The sequence below is a fragment of the Zingiber officinale genome, chromosome 10B (genome assembly GCF_018446385.1).
Source record: "Zingiber officinale cultivar Zhangliang chromosome 10B, Zo_v1.1, whole genome shotgun sequence".
Classification (NCBI taxonomy): Eukaryota; Viridiplantae; Streptophyta; class Magnoliopsida; order Zingiberales; family Zingiberaceae; genus Zingiber; species Zingiber officinale.
This window is the reverse complement of record NC_056005.1, coordinates 23,419,959-23,441,184: the sequence shown is the minus strand read 5'-3', so window position 1 is coordinate 23,441,184 and position 21,226 is coordinate 23,419,959. Positions and strand designations below refer to the sequence as shown.

The window sequence follows — 21,226 nt, the reverse complement described above, 5'->3', positions numbered from 1 at the left end:
ACAGCCATTAAACATTGATTGGGTCCTAAAACATTCTACTCCACACCGTTTGATGATGTGGCGGATGGTATTCAATCATGAGAGGGTATGCAATTAGATAACTAAAACGAGAATACATTTTGTTTGTCTCTCTTTGGAAGTTAGTTGGCAGTGAAAGTAATAATCCGAGATCGGTAATTGGGATCAAGCCTTCTGTTTCGTCTCCGCTTATCATGCCTGCTTCACAACGCACTCTTTCCACGTCATAATCCGATCTACCAGGACAACCTCGATCGTTCTCAGTGCCGGTGCCGATCCATCTCCGCCCGGTTTCTATCAGGCGACGCTTCCAAAACCCTAATTCTATCTCGCACCTCAGAATTTCTCTTTGGACTTTTCTTGTTGATTTGTGCAAGGTTGAATGCAGCTTGTATCTTCGTTGATTCTTAGTTCATTGCTGAATGATCGATGCATATGAGGATTTTTTTCCCCCTTCTTTTTACCTGTGCAGTGGTCGGCTTAGGAGATGCAGCATATTCCGACCACATTGGAGGAGCAGCTTCTTCTGAAGGCAATAAGGGACCAAAGCCCATGGGAAAGTTTGCCGAAGAGACTTCAGGCAGTCCTGACTTCGAAAGAAGAGTGGCACAGAAGGTTCCACTCTCTGGACTTTTTTTTTTGTTGTGTGTGTATTTAGATGATTTAGTTAGATCGAGCATAGTAGTTTCTTGCATGGAGCTCAGTCAAATCTTGGCCTCCTAAAATCGAAACAATTGGTTCTGCAACTTGGCTTTTTTTCTTCCCGTCTGTTTTCCTAATATTAACCTGTCTGGTATATGCTATTTGAATGTAGGGCATTCTTGCATGATCGCTTTTTGCCAAGTCTCTTATTGTCCTTTATGATCAACTAAATGCGGCCAATAAGAGCTGCATGCTTTATTTACATTCTTCATGAAGAACATCAAAACTTGGTTGGAGGTGTGCGAAAGCATGTGATTTCATGTTACTCAGTCTCAAAAGTATCATTTATCTTATAACTGAAAATTCTTGGAATTCTTATTAATTTCCCAATCAAAGTTCTTTTTCCCTGAAGTGGAAAATTGTTTTTGTTGTATGTTTTTCTTGTTTGTTCCAAGAGAAACTATTTATTATCCCACAAATTCTGTGGTTTAGAACTTATCAGCTACAAATATTGATATTCCTAGTTCACTATGTTTCTTTAGTTCTGTAAATTACATGGATTATGTAAGTACCTGAAAATTTCATTGAGCCCAGGATCATAGACCACTGCATCAGAAAACGTCTACAATGGAATCAGTGTTTTGCACGCAAAGTCTGCAAAGAAGGAGAATATTATGAAGAGATGATGCGTTATCTGCGTAAGAATCTAGCCGTATGTCCTGGAGCCTCTGTTTTTTTTTTGTGATATACATATCTTTCCCCATTGCATATATTTTAATGTCTAAGGGGGGATGCCAATATGCAGCTCTTTGTATCTCTACATGCACTTTTTTTTTACTTACATGTTCTTAATCTTTAATTTCACAATGGTGCTTTACAAATTTCTCAAATTTTCAAATCTTGATTATTTTAATGGTTGGATCTTTGTGTACTTTGGTTTGATTGTGTTTAATTGTTAAGTAATTTTTAGCATTATGAATTGACATATTTCCATTGCAGTTATTTCCCTACCATCTTGCGGAATATGTTTGCCGTGTAATGAGAGTGTCACCATTCAGATATTACTGTGACATGATCTTTGAGGTTTTGAAGAATGGTAATTCTTGATTTCTCTTAACTCCTACTTCTTGTTCCTTTCTCTATTCCAAGTCTCAACTTCGAGAAGTCCTTTTCATATCTCTAGGGTTTTCCTGGCAAACAAACATAAGATTGTGAGTTAGAATCTTGCCAAAATGTAGTAATGGTGTCGAGACATAAGATCAGAAAAGTTGGATTCTCAGTTTATCTTAATATGGACTTATATTCCTGAAACATTCTGTCTGCGTCCACAAATTGGATATAAGCTTCATTGATGTTTTTATCTGAGAAATAATTATTATGGGTGTAAGTGTGTAAGTATGTTGGTTTAAAAATATAAAATTAAAGATCATAAATGCCAGGCTCTACATGTCTTGTTGCCGGTTTATTGTTCTCATTTTGACATTGATATCTTACCAAATTCAATTAGGTAGCAAAAACATCCAAGCAACTCCATTTCCATGTGAATGCCCATGAAGAATTTTTATCAGAGTGGACACCTGAATGTTTACTTTGTTGAAGAACTTGGTAGTTTTTTTTATTGACATGGATAGATACACAAGTATTTTCTGTTTATTATACCCCTATATTCTTTATTTATTTCAGCATTCTTTTCTTCTCCCTTTTTTATCTTTCCTTGTCTTTTATATGAGTGTCACAAGAAAAGTTCCAATCTTATGCCACAGAAGAACTTTTTGCATATCTAATGTTCCAAAAACAATTCGCAGAGCAACCTTATGATAGCATCCCAAATTTCAGTGCTGCAGATGCTTTGAGGCTCACAGGAATTGGACGAAATGAATATATTGATATTATGAACAAGTGCAGATCGAAGGTCCATTAATTCCTTATCATTGTGTGCATACAATGGGTTTGCTTTTCTTTTATTTGTTGATTTGGTTTATTTTTGGATTTAAAGTTGGCCTTATTGATTTAGCTTTACCTAATCCTGTGCGATTCCCTTTTTTATCAATTAAGATGTATTTGAGGTTAACTCAATCTAATGTGCTAAGGTTGTGCGGATAATGCAAAACTAATGGGTGATTTTTTGCTAACTTATCATTACTGTGCATATGTTAATTATCTATTTATGCAATCTTTCTTACTAATTATTTATTTTCATGCAACGATAAAATAATTCTTTTTTCTTTTTTGTATTATTAGTAGTAGATTATTTGTGTAGCTGTATGCATTTTGCATGAGATAGTGTATATGGGTGGTATATTCGGTTTAATAGGATCTTAATCTTATCCAATCATTGACAAAGTGATTAACTGATGCAAGGGGATCCGAATATCTTTCATACTATTTTTAGTAATTTTTGAGTTTTTTTGGTATTTAGGGTAATTTTGGTAATTTTCATCTTTTGTATTTTTTGGATTTTGAGTCCGTTTATGAATTTTAGAATTGTGAGTCTGTTAATAATTTTTTTCTTTCTTTTAGAATTTCTTTCCTTTTTTTACATCTTAGGAATTGAGGTCTATATGTTAAGATTCTTTCCTTTCTTTGTGTCTTAAGGTTTAGAGTCTATATAAGCATCTGTTTAGTTGTTTGAGGGATTATCTTCGGTAATTAAATAAAATTTCCTTTTTTTTGAAAAAATCTGGAGGACGGTGGTTTCTCTTCTTGCTTGCTCCTCAAGAAGAAGGGATTATCCCTCTTCTCGTCAGCTTGCCGGATAATAGGCAAGTTTCGATTGAGGAAGCCAAACATCAAATCTAATGGAAGGTTGTCATAGTCGCGGTCGCAACATCAGGTAGTTCCGATTGAGGAAGTTGAGAGTTCTAATGATTGAGTATTTACAGAAACAAGTGGCAGATTTAACCCACTGGCGGCGGTGTGAAATCTTAAAGATTGTGAGGTACGTGGTCGAGATCGTAAGAGGCAGGTTTCGATTGAGGAAGTCTCACACTATGATCGTAGTGCCCGAGATCTTAAAGATCGCAAGTTTTTTTATCCCAATTTTGGTTCCTCTTTCAAAAACCCATATCACAATCGTGCTTAGTTTTTGGAAAGTTATGGTCGAGAGGAACGATATGGAGATTTCGGGTTTCTAGTTGATCTTCCGGAGTTTTCTGGTATGTCACGAACCGAGGGATTCGTTGATTGGCTTAACAAAGTGGGGATGATTTTTTATTATTGGGAAGTATCCGATCAGGTGAAAGTAAAATTGGCTGCCTTTAAACTCAGAGGTCTAGCATTGGTGTGGTGGGAGTAATTGCAACACTCAAGAGACCGACAAGGCAAGGCAGATCAAGGATTGAGAGAAGATGAAGAAAAAGAATGAAATATCACTTCCTTCCCTTTAGTTATACTCAAACTTTGTTTCCAGAACGATTAGGTTTCGTCGTGGAGAACAATAGCTTCGACACTCGAGATGACTTGGACGGATTCGAATATGATTTGGAGGAAGAATTTGACCCAAAAGAAGTTGATGAACCTGGCATGCTGCAAGTTGTGAAAGATGCTATAATTGAAGATGAATCTCAATATCAAATTGGAGACGAGGCCGAGATGACTAATGATCCAGTTTATGACGATGATGCTGAAGAAGAAATTGCTGAGGACACTTTTGATTTGGTATCTAGTTTTGCAACTATTGGCGATGAATCTATTGACTGCCCAAATATGTATTGGGATTCTGATGAATTTAAAGGTGATAATGAACTAATGATGTTAGAGAAAGACAAATTCCGAGACGAGGTTAGCCTAAGCCATCGAGAGAGTTCAATATAGAAGATTATAAGTACCCTAAAGTAGTTTTGAGGTGGTCAACCAAGTAAAGTTAGTCCTATTGTGTTTGATCCTTGTGTCTAAGTATGTAAGAACTTAGGAGCACAAGAAGTTGAGCGAAAGACGTAGCTAGTGAGAAGGATGACACGGGAATAGTTGACGGGCTCGGTGCGTCCGTGGGATGAGGTGCCGCGGAAGAGTACGCTGGCAGACAAGAAGGAAGCGCGCAGCGTTTTCGAGGGATAAGAAGTCGGAGCGGAATATTGCTCGAGGATGAAGGAGCTGAAGGCGCCTTTAAGGACTTGGAAGGTGCCTTCCATGAACAGTACTGAAGGCGCCTTCCAACCTGTTGAAGGCGTCTTCCAATGACCATTAGCCAAAGATAAAGTTTTATCTTCGGCGATAAAATTTCTTTGATTAAAGGTGCCTTGAACCATATTGAAGGCGTCTTCCAATTTCGGATAGAATTTCCATTGGCTATAAAAAGACCCCCGAAGTTAGGAAATACATAACAACTTCTGTATTCTATTCCTAGCAACTTTCTAAGCTATAAAAGAGTGTAAGAGGCTTCTCTGCCTTCAACAAAGGCGATATTTTTAGTGGAGCTTTGCAACCGCCTTGGATTAATAATCACCTACGTTGTGACCAAGTAAAAATTCTAGTCTCTTATTTATTTCTTTTTAAGTTGTTATTTTAATGTTGTATTTGGTTAACTAATATTGTGTCTCTGCTAAAACTAGCTTGAGATTATTCTAACTTATTTTTATGACAATTCACCCCCTCTTGTTGGCCTCCCTAGTCCAACAAGTGGTATCAGAGTCAGACCCGCTTTAGACGGATTAACCACCATCCAAAGTAGAAGAAATGTCTGGATCTAGCATCTATCCGACGAAATTCGAGGGAGACTTCGCAATGTGGAAAAAACACATGGAGGTATTCTTCAAAGACCAATTTTAAAATTTTGTTAATTATAAAATACGATTTTATAGCATCTAAGGATCAACAAGGAGTTGACAAAGAAGAGTACATGTGGACGAAGAAGGAACAAGCCGACTTCGTGGTTCAAAGCAGAATTCCATTTGCTTAGCGTCCATTCGCCCCAAGAGGTCAGCCGGATCAGAAGCTACTAATCTGCAAAAGATCTCTGGGAGAAATTCCTGAAACTTCACGAGGAAACTTCGGAAGCAAAAATTAGTGAGACGAGACATCCTCCGAAGTCAACTGATGAATCTCCGAATGAATAAGGGAGAGAAGGTAGTTCAACTCCATGCTAAGATCAAAGATCTGATTATCCAACTCAACAACCTCAGAGAAAAGGTAACAAACCATGACTCTTTAAGGTATGCACTTAATGCCTTTCCGAGAACTCTAGAGTGGTCAGCCTTAGTAGATGCTTACTACATCTCTAAGGACCTCGAGGTAAGTTCGCTTGAAAGTTTATTTTCTACTTTTTGAACTTCACGAGTCTCGTTGTGTAGATACTCAGGACGTAGAAAAATCAAACAACATTGTCCTAAAAGTTATGAAGGACGAATCAGACGCCGACACTTCCCTTGACGATGACAAAACGACATTTATGGTAAGAAAATTTAAGAAATTTTAGATCTAATAAATTCAATGAGGTGCAGGCCTAGAAAAGAAGAAAAAGAAAGGTGGGATGCTATCATTGCGATGAAGAAGGGTACATCAAGGATGACTGCCCAAGACTGAAGAAGAAGGACAATAAGAAAGAACCAAGCACAACAAAGCATAAAACCCTGAAGGCGATTTGGGATGAGTCGTCATTAGAATCTGATTTGGACGAGTATGCTGGACATGCACTGATGACAAGTCACCGGGAGGAGAGCATAGACAAAGGTGAGACTCCTCAGAAGAAACCTGTAGCGATGAGGAAGAAACAAACTTTAGAGTGGATCTGGTAAGTGAGGTATGTCTACTATCTCTTAACGCATTATATTCAGGTATTACATCTATGACTAGATTGTTATATAAACTTAAGTTTAAAAATACTAATTTGAAAAAGAAAGTTTTAGAATTGAAAGCAATCTTAGCGAATACACGTCCTTTAGAAATGTATGATAAACTAAAGGATAAAAATGAAAAATTGAAGGACCAAATTAAAAAATCAAAGAATTCTGCATGTGTTAATCCTAATTATAGAAGGCTAAATTGGTTCCTTAAATATCATAAGGGCCAAATTAGAAAAGTATCACAAAAATATGTATCCAAGAAATTTCTTGTTAACCTAGTAGGTAAAAATCTATTTTGGGTTCTCAAATCTTGCTTTGTATAAATAAATGATTATGCATGTTTTACATTTAGGAATGTTAATTTTTTTTGCAAAATTAAGTTCAAATGCATATTGTTCACATTTATTATTGAAAATTTTCCCCCTATTGCTAGAACGAATAAACTCTTAGTATAATTTTTTTTGGAAATTTTCATTGATTAAATAATTTGTTATGGATTTTTTATAGAAAAATCATAATTTAAAATTTAAATTTTTTCCTGAGATGCATTTTGAAAATCCCGATTTTTTAAAGAATTGCTGTTATATTTTGAACACATAGAAAAATCAACCTGATTTTTAGAGTAGTAAAACTATTTTTAAAATATTCATTTTTGAAAATAATTATGCCTGTTTGAAATGTTTTGTTTTATTTTTTTGTTATAAATTATTAGATTTGTTGAATTTCTGTTTGGAAATATTTTTTAAAAATTTTCTAATAAATAATGAATTTTCTATGGATTATTTACCGAAAACCTTATTCTTAAAAGCTAAAAAGTCTCGAAAACTTATTTTTAAAATATTTAATTTTTCATTTGTTATACATGTTGTTCTCAATACTTAGAAAAATTTGAGAGATTTGTTTGGATAAAAATCTATTTTTGAAATTTATCTTGCAAAAACTATGTTTCTGTACAATAATTTATTTATTCTAAAATACTTAAAATATTTTTTGTGAAAATTTTTCTGTATATTCATATACTACTATTGAACTTTAAGAAAAAATTTCAAAATTTTTTGAAGTGTTAAAATTATTTTTAAATTAAATTTGACAAGTGTGATTATTAAATCTTGAAAATTCAGATTTTTGGAAAAATATTTTGTAAATTTTTTTTCTTTGAATTATGTTTCCTTAACCCTTAGAAAAAGTTTCAATTTTTTTATCTAACTGTGTTTTTTTTCTTGGCTTTATTTTGATATGATCAAAGGGGGAGAATGAGAGATGAGAGCTTAAGTCTAGGCGGAGATTATATTTGTAATTTTGTAGTTTGCAAAATTTCAATTATAATTATCATTTTATTAATTCTATGCTTTTACCCTATGCGCATTAAAAAAGGGGGAGATTGTAAGTACCCCGAGGTAGTTTTGATGTGATCAACCGAGTTAAGTTATGTCATGTTGTGTTTGATCCTTATGTCTGTGTGTAGGAACTTAGGAGCACAAGAAGTCGAGCGAAAGATGCAGCTAGCGAGAAGGATGAAACGAGAAAAAGTCGACGGGCTCGGTGCGTCCGAGGGACAAGGTGCTGCGGAAGAGTACGCTGGCAGACGAGAAGGAAGCGTGCGACGTTTTCGAGGGACAAGCAGCCAAAGCGGAAGATTGCTCGAGGATGAAGGAGCTAATTTGCAGGGAAGGCGCCTTTAATGGCTTGGAAGGCGCCTTTCATGAACAGTGTCGAATACGCCTTCCAGCCTGTTGAAGGCGCCTTCCAATGACCGTTAGTCGAAGATAAAGTTTTATATTTGGTGATAAAACTTCTTTAATTGAAGGTGCCTTGAACCCTATTGAAGACGTCTTCCAGCTTCGGATAGAATTTTTCAGGGGTTATAAAAAGCCCCCTGGAGGTAGGAAATGGACAACAACTTCTGTATTCTATTCCTAGCAATTTTTTGAGCTATCAAAGAGTGTAAGAGACTTCTCCGCCTTCAACAAAGAAAATATTTTTAGTGGAGCTTTGCAACTGCCTTGGATTAACACCCATTTACGTTGTAACCAAGTAAAATCCTAATATCTTATTTATTTCTTTTTAAGTTGTTATTTTAATGTTGTATTTGGTTAACTAATATTGTGTCCCTACTAAAACTAACTCGGGATTATTCTAACTTATTTTCAGGGTAATTCACCTCCTCTTGTCGGCCTCCCTGGTCCAACAAAGATGATCAACATGGTTTGGTCAAATCAATCGGTGTGGGCATTAATAGTGATGTTGCTGATGTAGGGTTTAGGAAAGTAGTGAAGGTGACATAGAATTCTTTAGGTTAAAGAAGGCAACAGATAGACAAGACAAGTTAAGCAACGTTGAACTTGACAATGTAGTTAAGCGTGTTAGATATTTTGCCGATTTAGTGCTAGCTGATCTTACTCCTGGGCTACCACTTGACACTATTATAAACTTGAGGACGAGTTCTTTTTAATCCGGGGAGACTGATGCAGGAGGATTCGAGTATCTTTCATACTATTTTTAGTAATTTTTGAGTTTTTTGGTATTTAAGATAATTTTGGTAATTTTCGTCTTATGTATTTTGTGGGGTTTGAATCCGTTTAGGATTTTTAGGATTGTGAGTCCGTTAATAATTTTTTAATTCTTTTAGAATTTCTTTCTTTTTTTTTGCATCTTAGGAATTAAGGTCTATACGTTAGGATTTCTTTCTTCTGTCTTAAGATTTGGAGTCTATATAAGCATATGTTTAGCTATTTGATGGATTATCCTTGGTTATTAAATATTTTTTTTTTGGAAAAATATGGAAGATAGCGGTTTCTCTTCTTACCTTCTCCTCAAGAAGAAGGGATTATCCCCCTTCTCGTCAACCCGCAGGATAATCTCTATCCTGCTCGATATCACTAACTCTCACTTAACCTACATTTGGTGGTACCAGATTGTTTCTTTATCTTGTTATACTAATAAGTACCATGACCTTATTGCTTAAATGAGGAGAGGTATGCAGATGTGATTGAACGGTATCTGATTCTAAGAATCTAATGATGAACCCTATCTTTTGATTCACATTCTTTCATAGAACTTTAGAAAATTCTTAATTGTTTAAAGATGACCTTAAACACTAAATATTCAACAACTTGCCTTTCTTCATTCATCTCCCATCATATATACTTGGACTTGGATGACTTAAACGTGATCTCCATTTTACCTGTGCACAAAATCCATCCATTTTACAGTAGTTCCAAGGTGTACCAGCTAAAGTGGGATAATGCAAAAGGAGAAACAAATTCACGCTGTCACAAATGAGTTATTTATTTATTTAAATTTGCTTGGCCAAAGCTAGTCTCTTGGTGACAGTAGAGTTTAATTAGGAACAAGACATTCATGTTTATGTTCACTTAAGTACATGGCTGAGTCATACCTTGGTGAGTTATATTGGCAAATCCAAATATTTTGGAAAGAAAACTAGGATAATTCTTTTCTTAGGGATGGTTATATAGGGTAATAACCATATATCTATAATCCTATTCTTTCTCTCACCTTGACCCTCTCTGTTTACTCCTATGAAACATCGATATCATCCTCTACCCTTCAGATCCATCTCTGAATTTTCATAGGTTGTCCTCACCCCCAACCCTATGCATGCCACATGATCAGATCACCAAGCAATGAGAGTCTTTGAAGACACTAGCTCACACTTTACTACTTCATGCTAGAAACATAATCCATAATCCAATTGATTTGTCTGAAGAAATGAAGCAATATTCTTCTTCATTTTTTGTACTTTTATCTTAACATAGCTTCGTATGATACTTATTAACTTCTATCCAACAGTACCATGGAGTTGTGGATGAACTTTTTATTTTTCGTAATCTCATGGTATCTGCAATTTTTTCTTTTCCCTCGTAGTATTTCTTCTTCCAGTAGTGTTTAGCTGCTGCTCAACTTTGTTATTTTACTGACTTCTTGACTAATATGTTTTCATGGATATTTCCAGAAAATTATGTGGAAGCTGAACAAGTCAATTGCTAAGGAATTGCTCCCCACACAGCCTGTGGATTTTCCTGTTGAGCCATGGTGGGGAGTTTGCCTTGTTAACTTTACATTGGAAGAATTTAAGGTCTATTTTTCTCACAACCTTTGTTTATCAATTGTTGAAATATGATAGAAGGCTTGCCTGTATGAATTGTATGTTGTTGTTTCTAATCATACTAGTTGCCCAAATTTTGCACCATGCATCTAGATTTAGAAATTGATTATCCATTGCTGATTCAGTGGATATTCTTTCTTGATACTGATGCACCAGCCAATTGTTTGAGCTGATTCTGGTAACACTCTTTTCCTCTGTAGAAACTCACTGAAGAAGAAACAGCAACCATAGACAAGGTCTGCAAGGAGGAAGTAAATTCTTTTGTTCTTTTTGATCCTGACATTGTAAGAGGTCTATACAGAAGGGGATTGATTTACTTGGATATCCCAGTTTATCCTGATGATCGGTTCAAAGGTATGTTCATATTTGGTATTGTCTATCTTCTTATGGAATGGTGATCAATTTTGCTAAATACTCATTATAGTTACAAAATGGTGAGCTCAATGTATCTTTTCCCTTTTCTAACCTAGTTGGCATGAGTTTGGAATGTGAAATATGATATAGAATATAACAAAAACCATTGTTTCATTATAGTGCACAGAATGTCTTTTCCATGCTCAATTGACACTCTTGGCGTTACATATATATTCCCTCACCAGTCATTTATCTGCTAGATCATTTAGATTATGCTTTGCATGTTCAATGTTACTATTGACTTCATGTTATATGTGACTGATGCTTTGGATATATTAAAACTATACCACTTGATATATTTAAGAACCATATACAGTTTATTGGAATAATAGTCCACCATGAACTTGTTTTGTTGAACTATATGAGGTGGGGGTCTCATAGTTCTTCAATCAACAATACTGTTTCTCTTACCACTTTGACTTGGTATCCAAAAGGGTGTTTTTACCCTTGGACAAGGCTGCTTTCTCCTAAAGTCACATGTCAGCTTTACCTGATACTACAGTGCCACTGCAGGGTTACTTAGGTTTACAATCACTGGTATTATGATACTGCCTCACTACTATCTGCTCACTTCTGTAGTTACTGGATACTGCCTCACTACTATCTGCTCACTTCTGTAGTTACTGGGTTGTTTTTGATGTAACGGTATAGGAAACTGTGATTCCTTTCTCATAGTTCTTTCTTAAGTCCTGCAACTTCTTCAGATGACCAACGTCTACTTTTTCAGTTTCCAGGCTTGAAGGTTTTGTTTCAAACAGGGAACAATCCTATGAGGATCCTATCGAAGAGTAAGATACTTTGAGCTGAAGGGATTGTTAAACCAATGTTGTGAATATAGTTTGAATTTTAGTAATAAAATTATTGTTAGTCGCACATTGGATTTTGGTGCAGGTTGTTGTATGCGGTTTTTGTTGTCTCAAGTGAGAATGCAACTGTTGCTGAATTGGCAGCAACACTGCAGGCTAACCTTTCTCAGCTGCAGGCAGCTGCGTCATTTGCATGCCGATTGGGCTGGGCTATAAAGCTTTTGGATCCAGAATCCATCCTTCATGATTCTAGCATTCATGGTTCGGCTAACAATGTTCTAAGTGATGATGACGAAAGTTCTAATGCTAGCATCAGCTCAGAAAAATCTGGTCAACAGAATCATGGATTGGTAGCTGAAAAAGACAGAACAATTTCTGGCACTGCTCATGTTGCTTTTGTTGTTGATGCCAATATAACATCCTATCTGATGATGGGTTCTGTTTCACCAGGTTTGCTCCATGTTTTCTCATTTGTATCGGCACACATCTATTTCTATGTTCTATCTATTGATAAATCATCCACCTTGATTTGCACTTTGCAGATTGCACATTGCACATTATGCTAGGTTTTTCGAGTTAACTTGGTAAAATGGTTCGTAAATAATCTAAATAGGCTAGAAGCCCTATTTGAAATATTGTCATCATCCCCTATGAAGTCCATTTCAGAATGGAAGTCATATGACGTTATATTATGCCCTAGGTCCAAGTCCTAGTCCACTGTAATAATCTATCAACATGCATTACAATACACACATTTTATATGCTGCAATGAAGTGAAGGACAACGATCAAAACTATGATATTAACCTAAGTTAACATATAAGAGTCAGTAATAACAACACATAATTAGCATACATATACTTCCTAAATAACTATCACATAAGCATAAATAACTATCACATAATTGCTTATGGGATCGTCTAGCATGATGGACTATTATATATATGCAATGACACCTTTTAGCGATGATATTGAGCTCTACAATTTTTGTATGTAGAATTAAACATCTCGATTTGCTCAAGTGAATGCTTAGGGGCAACTGACAAGAGGGCACTTACTGCTTTGATGACACTAGCTTGTAACATTTCCTTAATACAGCTTAATTAGTTGAGCTGATCCCCTATCTATCGCTTGCAGGTTTGAAGTCTCATGCTGTAACACTCTATGAAGCAGGAAAACTTGGTGATTCTAGTATTGCTGATCTCTGCAAGGATCTCTCTACATTAGAGGGGAAAAAATTTGAGGGCGAATTACAGGAATTTGCCAATCATGCTTTCAGCCTTCGCTGTGTTCTTGAGTGTCTACAGTCTGGTGGGGTAGTTGAAGATGACAAGAATGAGAGAACAATTAATCCAACTGATACACAGCGTCATCAGTCCGGTGGGGTAGCTGATGGTGACAAGGAGACAATTACTGAAACTAATACACAGAATCCCTTTATGGATGCCACTAGTTTGCTTATATCTGAGATTAGGATTTCAGACACAAATGAAGCAAAGACATATTATAATGGTGATTCTTCAAAACATGATCACACTAGTATTCACCAGACTGATTCTTTTGAGGAATGTGATGTTGCAAATGCCCATCTTTTTGCATGTTCAGAAACTTCAGCTAAAGATAACACATCGAAACAGGAAAATGAGTCACTGAGGGATCAACAAGTTGCAGTTGCATCTGTTGATGGCCCAGAAAATGAAAGGATCATTCCAAAAAGGAAAAGGAAGTACCGTGTTGATGTTCTTCGTTGTGAAAGCTTGGCTTCTCTTGCACCGAAAACATTAGAACGGCTCTTTCTCAGGGACTATGATATTATTGTGTCAATGGTTCCACTTCCTGCTTCATCAGTTTTACCTGGACCTTCAGGTCCATTCCACTTTGGTCCACCCTCATATTCTTCAATGACACCATGGATGAAACTAGTTTTGTACTCACTAGTGGAAAATGGACCTATATCAGTTGTCTTGATGAAAGGACAGTGTTTGCGATTGCTTCCTGTCCCATTAGCTGGTTGTGAGAAAGCCTTGATATGGTCTTGGGATGGTTCTACAGTGGGAGGCCTCGGGGGCAAGTTCGAAGGAAATTTGGTTAATGGAAATGTACTATTACATTGTTTAAATTCAATGCTTAAGCATTCAGCTGTGCTGGTACAACCTCTCAGTAGATATGATCTTGATAGTTCTGGGAGAACTGTTTGTGTAGATATTGCATTACCGCTTAAGAATTTTGATGGATCAATTCAACCTATTGGGTCAGATATGGGACTAGATCCAGAAGGAATTGAAAACTTAAATACATTGTTAAATGAGCTCTCCACCAAAATAGAGTTATTAACTGTTGGTTATATTCGCCTTCTAAGATTGAGGAAGGCGATACACTCAAACATGTTTTCATCAGATGATAATAAGTATGAATGGGTTCCTTTAAGCTTGGAATTTGGTATTCCTTTGTTTAATCCCAAATTATGTGGCAGAATTTGTGAAAGGATAGTCTCATCACATTTACTGCAAACAGATTGGCTTAGCGAACACCATGATGCAATGCAAAATCTGAGAAAAAGATTGTATGATCTGTGCTCTGAATACGAAGCAACAGGCCGAACAGCAAGGTTGTTTTACCGTATTGATCAGGTTCGAGAATCACCTCGTCATTTGATCAGTTATGCTAGTGGAAGATGGAATCCACTTTTGGATCCTTCAACACCAATCTCTGGAGCTTCCAGTGAACATCAGAGGCTCAAGCTAATAAATCGGCAAAGGTGCCGACCAGAGATTCTTAGCTTTGATGGCAACATTCTCAGGTGATGAAACAATATTATAAGCTTTGCCGCGTTCCATTTGAACCTGCAATTATAGTGAAGTCATAATATATTTGTTTTAGTTGTGGTTTGCATCTGTTGTGGTTGTGAAATTTTTATCGATTTAGAGTTCGCTGTGGAAACATACAAAATGTACTTTGTTATAAGAATCTCAATACTACAACAATAACAACCAAGTCTTATCCTATTAGGTTGGGTCGGCAGAATCTCAATAGACATTTGAAAATTGTCTATAATCAATTCTAAGTTTCGTCAGTAGCTAGTACCATGAAATAGTAGTATTTCTCCACTTTCCACAAAGTAACACCTTTAATTACCAGGTCATTGTTCTACAAGTCTAATTTGACCTTCAGATAGGGAAGAATAATATTCACATAATCATGTTCTAAAATGCGGCAATTAAAAAGCTATCGCGGTTATAATGATCTCTCTTGTAGTACTTATGATAAATCAAAGTCCCCAAAGATAATAAAACCTCCTTACTCATGCACAATTATGTTGTAAACTCTATAAACTCGTGCTTATATTTTATGTCAACTGTTTCTTCATTTAAAATATACTATCTGGTTATCTCTTCTGTTTTACACTGAATATTACGAAGCCTGACTGTAATCTTAGCCTGACTGTGATCTTATGAAGGATCAAATAATAAGTTTGTGCTAACTATTACAATTTATCATCATTTGTTTCTGTGAACTAATTGTTTCTGTAAAATGTAGTTATGTAGACTGACTATGAAATTGCAGATTTGTTCTATGTTTTCTTTGTTTAGCCCCAACTATGTTTAATTCTCTTTGAGTTTATCTGCCTACAGGTCTTATGCACTTAGTTCCATTTATGAAGCTGGTGCACAACCATTTGAAGAGTCAACTTCTGCTGATGGAACAAAACATGAATCGGATGAGGAACACAGTAGAGAAGTTGTCCTACCTGGTGTTAATTTATTGTTTGATGGGGCATCATTACACCCATTTGATATATGTGCATGCTTGCAGGCTAGACAGCCTGTTTTGCTAATAGCAGAGGCATCATCTGCATCTACTTTGATGCAGGCAACTAGGACGTCATTATAGTTTGTTTTTGAATTGCTTGTGTTACATGTTTGATGACGCTTGGAGACATTCTCCTTTGTATACCTTAGCGGTTCTTTTTCAGCATCTTGAAGATTCATTGCTGCACTTCTATTCATTCTTTGATTCAAGCAGATATTTTGTCAAGTATGATTAACCTAAATTTCATTCTTTTTTTGGCTTATGATAGCATTTTCTTATCTTGAAGAAATGGGTAGTTGTGATATCATGATATGCTAAAATTATAAGGTGTACACTCCTGGTCCTTTTTTTAATTTTATTTTATTCTATCGTAACATTTTCTTATGGCTGTTGTAGGTCTTTAGTAATGACTCAATTTGTGAGACATGTAGGCACTGACGTATTCTATATTGTATATAATATATTAATGTCTAAGTTTATAAATTTGAAATTACAAATGGTGAAAAATGCTGTAAATTCAGGTTGTAGAACTTATTCACCATGAATTTCGAAGCTCTATTTTGTATAGCAACATCTTCAAGAAATTATGTATGCAAAATAGTTAACATAATGGTTAAGGAAGCAGAAAAAAGTCCTGAGAAGTTACATCTGACAGTTTCAGGTGAAATTACTTCTAACAGTTGGAAAGATGTGTGTATATTCATGATGTATCTTTTGATGTTATACAATTACAGTTATTGTCGCATGGCAATCCCTGGGTCTTTCTTGCAATTTATACTTTGAATGAAACCGCACCATTTTTCTTGAATTGGACACTTTGACAAATTCTTTGAATATCGTTGCAGGACCTTTTCCAATGTATTATTACATTCTAGCTTCGGCAATTTACCAAATGATGTATGTAAACTTTTGAATTGGTCAAAAGACATGCTACATTGGTATTTATCTAAGGACATTTATTTATGTGTGTGTTTTTTTTTTATGCATACAATCTCTTTTCTCTCCTCTCTTCTCTTTTCTCTTTACATGCATAAATATTCATATCAGATTTATGTTGGGCCCAATATAAATTTGATATGGACCTAAATAAGTCCGATTGGATCCATTTTAGGACATATGGATTTATAAAACTACAAGAAGTTCAATGATACTCTCTATTACTTATTCGGTGTCTCTGGATGTGTTAAAATATTATTAAAAAAAATAAATTCTAAACTCCAATGTGGGCATACTTTAGACTTGATATGAATCATATCAGGTTCGATATGAGTCTAATATGATTTCATATCAGACTCAACGTGGGTTTGATATGATTTATATTAGGTCCAACGTGGATTTGATATGATTCATATTAGGCCCATATTAGGATCTAGAGATGATTTTTTTATTATATTTTAACATTTCCGAGAAGTCGAAATAAGCAACGGAAGACATCGTTGGACTCCTTACAGTTTCAGAAATTCACATGATTTGAAATAGGTCCAATCGACATGTTTAGGTTCATTAGTAGATTTTGATTGAAACTCATTGATGGACACGTTGGGCAAGGCCAACATGAGCTTGATATGATTCTATATCATATCCATGTTGATATTTAGAGTCAATTCTTCCTTATTACATTTTAACACTCTTGAAAAGTCAAAATAAGTAATCCAGAGCATCGTTGGACTTTTTGCAATCTAATTAGAAATTCAAAAGATCCGAAATTGGTCCAATCAGACATGTTTAGATTCATCAATGAATTTTGACTAAAATTTATTGATGGACACGTTGGGTCTGATATGAATCAGACACATGTTGGGGTTTAGTGTTGATTCTTCCTTATTATATGTAACACCATTGAAGAAACCGAAATCAGTAATGGAGGACATCGTTAGACTCCTTATAATTTCATAATTCAAAGGACCTGAAATGAGTTTGTTTAGATTTATCAGTGGTTTTTGACTGAAATTTATTTATGGAGACTCATTTTAGGTCTTCTAAATTTTTGAAATTACAAAAAGTCTAACGGTGCATTTCATTATCTATTTCAATTTGTCCAAATATGTTAAAATATTATTAAAAAAATCATCCCTAAACTCTAACCCTAACGTAGACTTGATATTAACATATCATGTTCGTATAAGACTCAATACAGACCTAATATGAATATTTATATATGCATGCAAAAAGAGAGGAAAAAGTAAAAGAGAATAGAGAATAGAGAATAGAGAAAAGAGAAATAGAAAGAGAAGAATAGAAATAGCAGATAATTGAATGTGTCTTTTAATAAATACTAAAATAATGTACATCGTTTTAGTCTATTCAAAAATGGCCTTTTGATAAATTATCGTAGCAGCTTTTGATAAGGAAAAGAATATTTTTGCTACAGAATCTTTGCAAGGTCCAAGTCCACACTTTTTCTTTGTGTATTAGATACTTGATTGTCATTTTTAGTTTTACTGTATTTTTATCCTTTTAATGGTTGTTAACCTTTCCCTATTGAAGGTTCATCTTTGTTGAGAGAATGTCTTCTCACCTGGACAAACTTTTACTTACTATCAAATCAATAACTCTGATCAATCTATTCAATTTTCATTAATTAAATAGTTATTCAGCACTAATGCACTAAGATTCCATTAAAATTCTGAAATTAAGCGTGCTTAAATGAGAATATCAATATAGAGATTTTCTTCTAATGGGATAAATTTTTGATGGTCTATAGAAAAATTTCATTGGACCAGTATAATTAATTAGTTCTAAAGCTAGATATAATAATAATAATAATAATAATAATAATAATAATAGTAGTTGTTGTTTTTATATGTTTTTTATAATTTAATAGTTGCTTATAATATAAAATGGGTGACATTAATATGTTAAAAAAATCAAAATAAAAAATAATAAAAATGTAATTTTAGTCTATTTCTTTCTTTTGATTTGTTATTTGTAAAATCTAATTTTAATGGTCAATTTTTGATAGTGGATATTTTTCAAAAGTAGATATATTTCATGTGTATTAATATATGATTTGATGAGCAGACAAAAACTTAGGTTGTTATTTATGATGAATAGTTGATGATTTTATCCGCTAAAGTAAACTGAAGTGGTGAATGAGTGGCTTTTATTTTTAACAACCTTCCTCGATCCGCCTTCATCATTCGCCGACATCTATCTTCTTCTTCGAGACTGGCACTTCTACCACACTGCCTTCTTCCTCGAGCCCTAGCCCATTCGCCGTTGATGGAGGGTGGATGGGTCTTCTCTTGAGCGAAATCCACCTTCGCCTTTGTCTTTCTCGCTTCTCCTCCTCGCTTGCCGAAGCAGAATTCTTTGATGGCGCCCTCACCCCCGGCCCGTGCCCTTCAGATCCGATCCAGGGAAAGGAAGGCCGGAGTGGAGGAGGAGGAGGACGACGAGAACTACAGCAACCGAAACGGGTGCGTCGTCTTCCTTTGCCCCTGTCTCGTCATCCTCATTATCTGCCTCATTGTGGTTTCCATCGTTCTCGCCGTCAAGTTTCGCCTTTTCTGCCGTGGCCCCTTCCGCCCCACTCTCGCCCGCCTTATCCCCAGGGACAAGTGCCACCCTTCTGCCTGAACGCTGCATCTCGATTCGTCTGCACCTCGTCTTCCGCCTCTGATTCGGATGCTGAGCCTAACTGCGAGAGCCCATCCGACGTGAAGGAGGTAGAACGCGTTTGCAAGGTGATTGAAGACCTCTTTCTTTCTGATCGGAACATGGAGGCTGTGCTTGAACGCTTCCGACATGCCCCTAAGCCAGCACACCGGTTCTTCAGTTGGGCTGGTGGCCGCTTGGATTTCTCCCATAACTCTGAAACCGACACGAAGATGCTCAGCATTCTCAGTAAGACGAGGCAGTTTGAGACGATGGTGGCGTTGCTTGAAGAAATGGGCAGGGAGGGATTCTTAAATATGGACGCTTTCAAGATTGCGATCATTGGATTTTCAGCCGCTCGTCAGATGAAGAAATCAATGGCTATTTTTCAGATGATGGAAAGATTCAACTTTAAGGCTGGATTAGAAACATTCAACTGCTTGATTGAAGCTTTGGCGAAAGTAAAACTTGGGACGGAAGCTCAAGCACTCTTCGAGAAGATGAAAGATCAGTACCCACCTGACCTCATGGAGGCTGGTAGGGTCTGGAATGAGATGCTGGGTATGGGATTCAAGCCAGATGTTGTTGTATATAATACAATGATTAATGGCTTGATTCGGGCACATAGGAGATCAGATGCAATCAAGCTTCTTGAGCTAATGAAAGATAAGGGTCCACTTCCAAATGCTAAGACATTTACAATCATAATACAGGACCTCTGTAAGGCTGGGCAGATGGATCTGGCAGTCAATTGTTTCCAAGAAATGCTGGATGCAGGAAGCGCTCTGGATGTTGCAACCTATACTTGCTTGATTGTGGGGTTTGGAAATGCCCAGCAAATGGATAAAGTTTCAGGGCTGTTGAGTGAGATGACTGAGAAAGGATGCCCACCAGATGGTCGGACATACAATGCCTTGATTAAACTCATGACAAACAGAAACACGCCAGATGATGCTGTTCGAATCTACAATACAATGATTAAGAAAGGCTTTGAGCCCACAATTCACACATATAATATGCTCATGAAATCTTATTTCCATGAAAATAATTATCAGATGGGCTGCGCTGTGTGGGAAGAGATGGGACTAAAGGGTATTTGCCCAGATGTCAATTCTTATACTGTCTTTATTGGGGGCCATATACGGCACGGAAGGCCAGAGAAGGCACACAAATACCTGGAAGAGATGATAAGCAAAGGAATGCAAGCCCCTCAGATAAACTACAATAAGTTTGCTGCTGACTTTTCTAGTTCAGGGACGTCTGATATACTATACGAGTTGGCACAGAAGATGAATTTCTCTGGGAAGCTTCAAGTTTCCAACATTTTCCATGGTTGGGCAGAGAGAGCGAAGAATAGAGTGAAAAGGCGAGTAGCCAATCAGACTGGAAGGTGTATTTTCTAAGACTAGGTAATCAAGACAATCATACTAAAACTAAGAGAAACCTTATCTGAGGTTACTTGGAAGATATGGACATAATATAGTTGAGTTTCTTCTTCTGGTATGTGATTTTTAGGTGCTTCTTGACTATGCGCTGGCACATGATTGGGAAATTACGGGATAGTTGATTTCTGTGTATTACTTTAGTATTCATATTTCTTCTGTCTTCTCTTTCTTCTTTCCGTTTATCTTTGTAAATTATGTGTTATTAAAACTGTTTAGAGTTATGTATGCATACTCTTGCATTACATATTGACAGTCTCAGTTGCTTCTCAAGCATGCATGTTTTGATTATGTGCCTTGTTTGCAATTTCCATGCTTTCACATAATGAAAAGATAGCAAGATGGAAATGCTGTCACTATTCTATTCTTTCTTTGTCTTAGGTGAATTAGTGTGGTGTAGCAGAGCCCTTGTTAACTGATTGATTGTGTTTTTTTGTCTTCATTTATTTATTATTATTTTTTTACAAAAAAGAAATCAACAAACTAATTAGGGGCAATATCGTATAGTTTACAATTAATTATTACAGAACTATTAAACTATGTTAATTTGTCTGTTATGGTTAGTATGACTGGTATATCTATAAATTAAAAT

At 35.9% G+C, this 21,226-nt stretch overlaps 2 protein-coding genes across 9 annotated transcripts; both read left to right on the top strand.

Moving 5' to 3' along the window:
- The first annotated feature begins 117 nt into the window (after positions 1 to 117).
- Positions 118 to 15,865, top strand: LOC122028742 (protein FAM91A1-like). Of its 8 annotated transcripts, XM_042587604.1 has the most exons (11): positions 118 to 395; positions 491 to 633; positions 1,255 to 1,372; positions 1,660 to 1,756; positions 2,466 to 2,572; positions 10,414 to 10,536; positions 10,767 to 10,920; positions 11,708 to 11,768; positions 11,872 to 12,236; positions 12,923 to 14,585; positions 15,418 to 15,865. In XM_042587604.1, exons 2-11 carry the CDS (start codon positions 506 to 508, stop codon positions 15,674 to 15,676), a joined length of 3,075 nt encoding a protein of 1,024 aa, XP_042443538.1. In that variant the 5' UTR covers positions 118 to 395; positions 491 to 505; the 3' UTR covers positions 15,677 to 15,865. The 8 variants fall into 8 exon arrangements, with proteins under 8 accessions (XP_042443538.1, XP_042443539.1, XP_042443540.1 ...); XM_042587605.1 differs by lacking the exon at positions 118 to 395 and having other exon boundaries at positions 617 to 633; positions 1,255 to 1,358; XM_042587606.1 differs by lacking the exon at positions 118 to 395 and having other exon boundaries at positions 618 to 633; positions 1,255 to 1,358; positions 2,497 to 2,572.
- A 2,846-nt stretch (positions 15,866 to 18,711) lies between these two features.
- On the top strand, positions 18,712 to 20,925 carry LOC122029632 (pentatricopeptide repeat-containing protein At3g62470, mitochondrial-like). Its single transcript, XM_042588701.1, has one exon. The coding sequence runs from the start codon at positions 18,829 to 18,831 to the stop codon at positions 20,593 to 20,595; it is 1,767 nt and encodes a 588-aa protein (XP_042444635.1). The 5' UTR covers positions 18,712 to 18,828; the 3' UTR covers positions 20,596 to 20,925.
- The last annotated feature ends 301 nt before the right edge of the window (positions 20,926 to 21,226 follow it).

What these genes read in the sequence shown, in the direction of transcription:
- LOC122028742 (XM_042587604.1), top strand. Translation starts at nt 506, where the DNA reads ATGCAGCATATTCCGACCACATTGGAGGAGCAGCTTCTTCTGAAGGCA. An exon ending in AAAGAAGAGTGGCACAGAAG is followed by an intron (nt 634 to 1,254) that starts GTTCCACTCTCT and finishes CATTGAGCCCAG; the next exon opens with GATCATAGACCACTGCATCA. An exon ending in TTACATTGGAAGAATTTAAG is followed by an intron (nt 10,537 to 10,766) that starts GTCTATTTTTCT and finishes TTTCCTCTGTAG; the next exon opens with AAACTCACTGAAGAAGAAAC.
- LOC122029632 (XM_042588701.1), top strand. Translation starts at nt 18,829, where the DNA reads ATGGGTCTTCTCTTGAGCGAAATCCACCTTCGCCTTTGTCTTTCTCGC.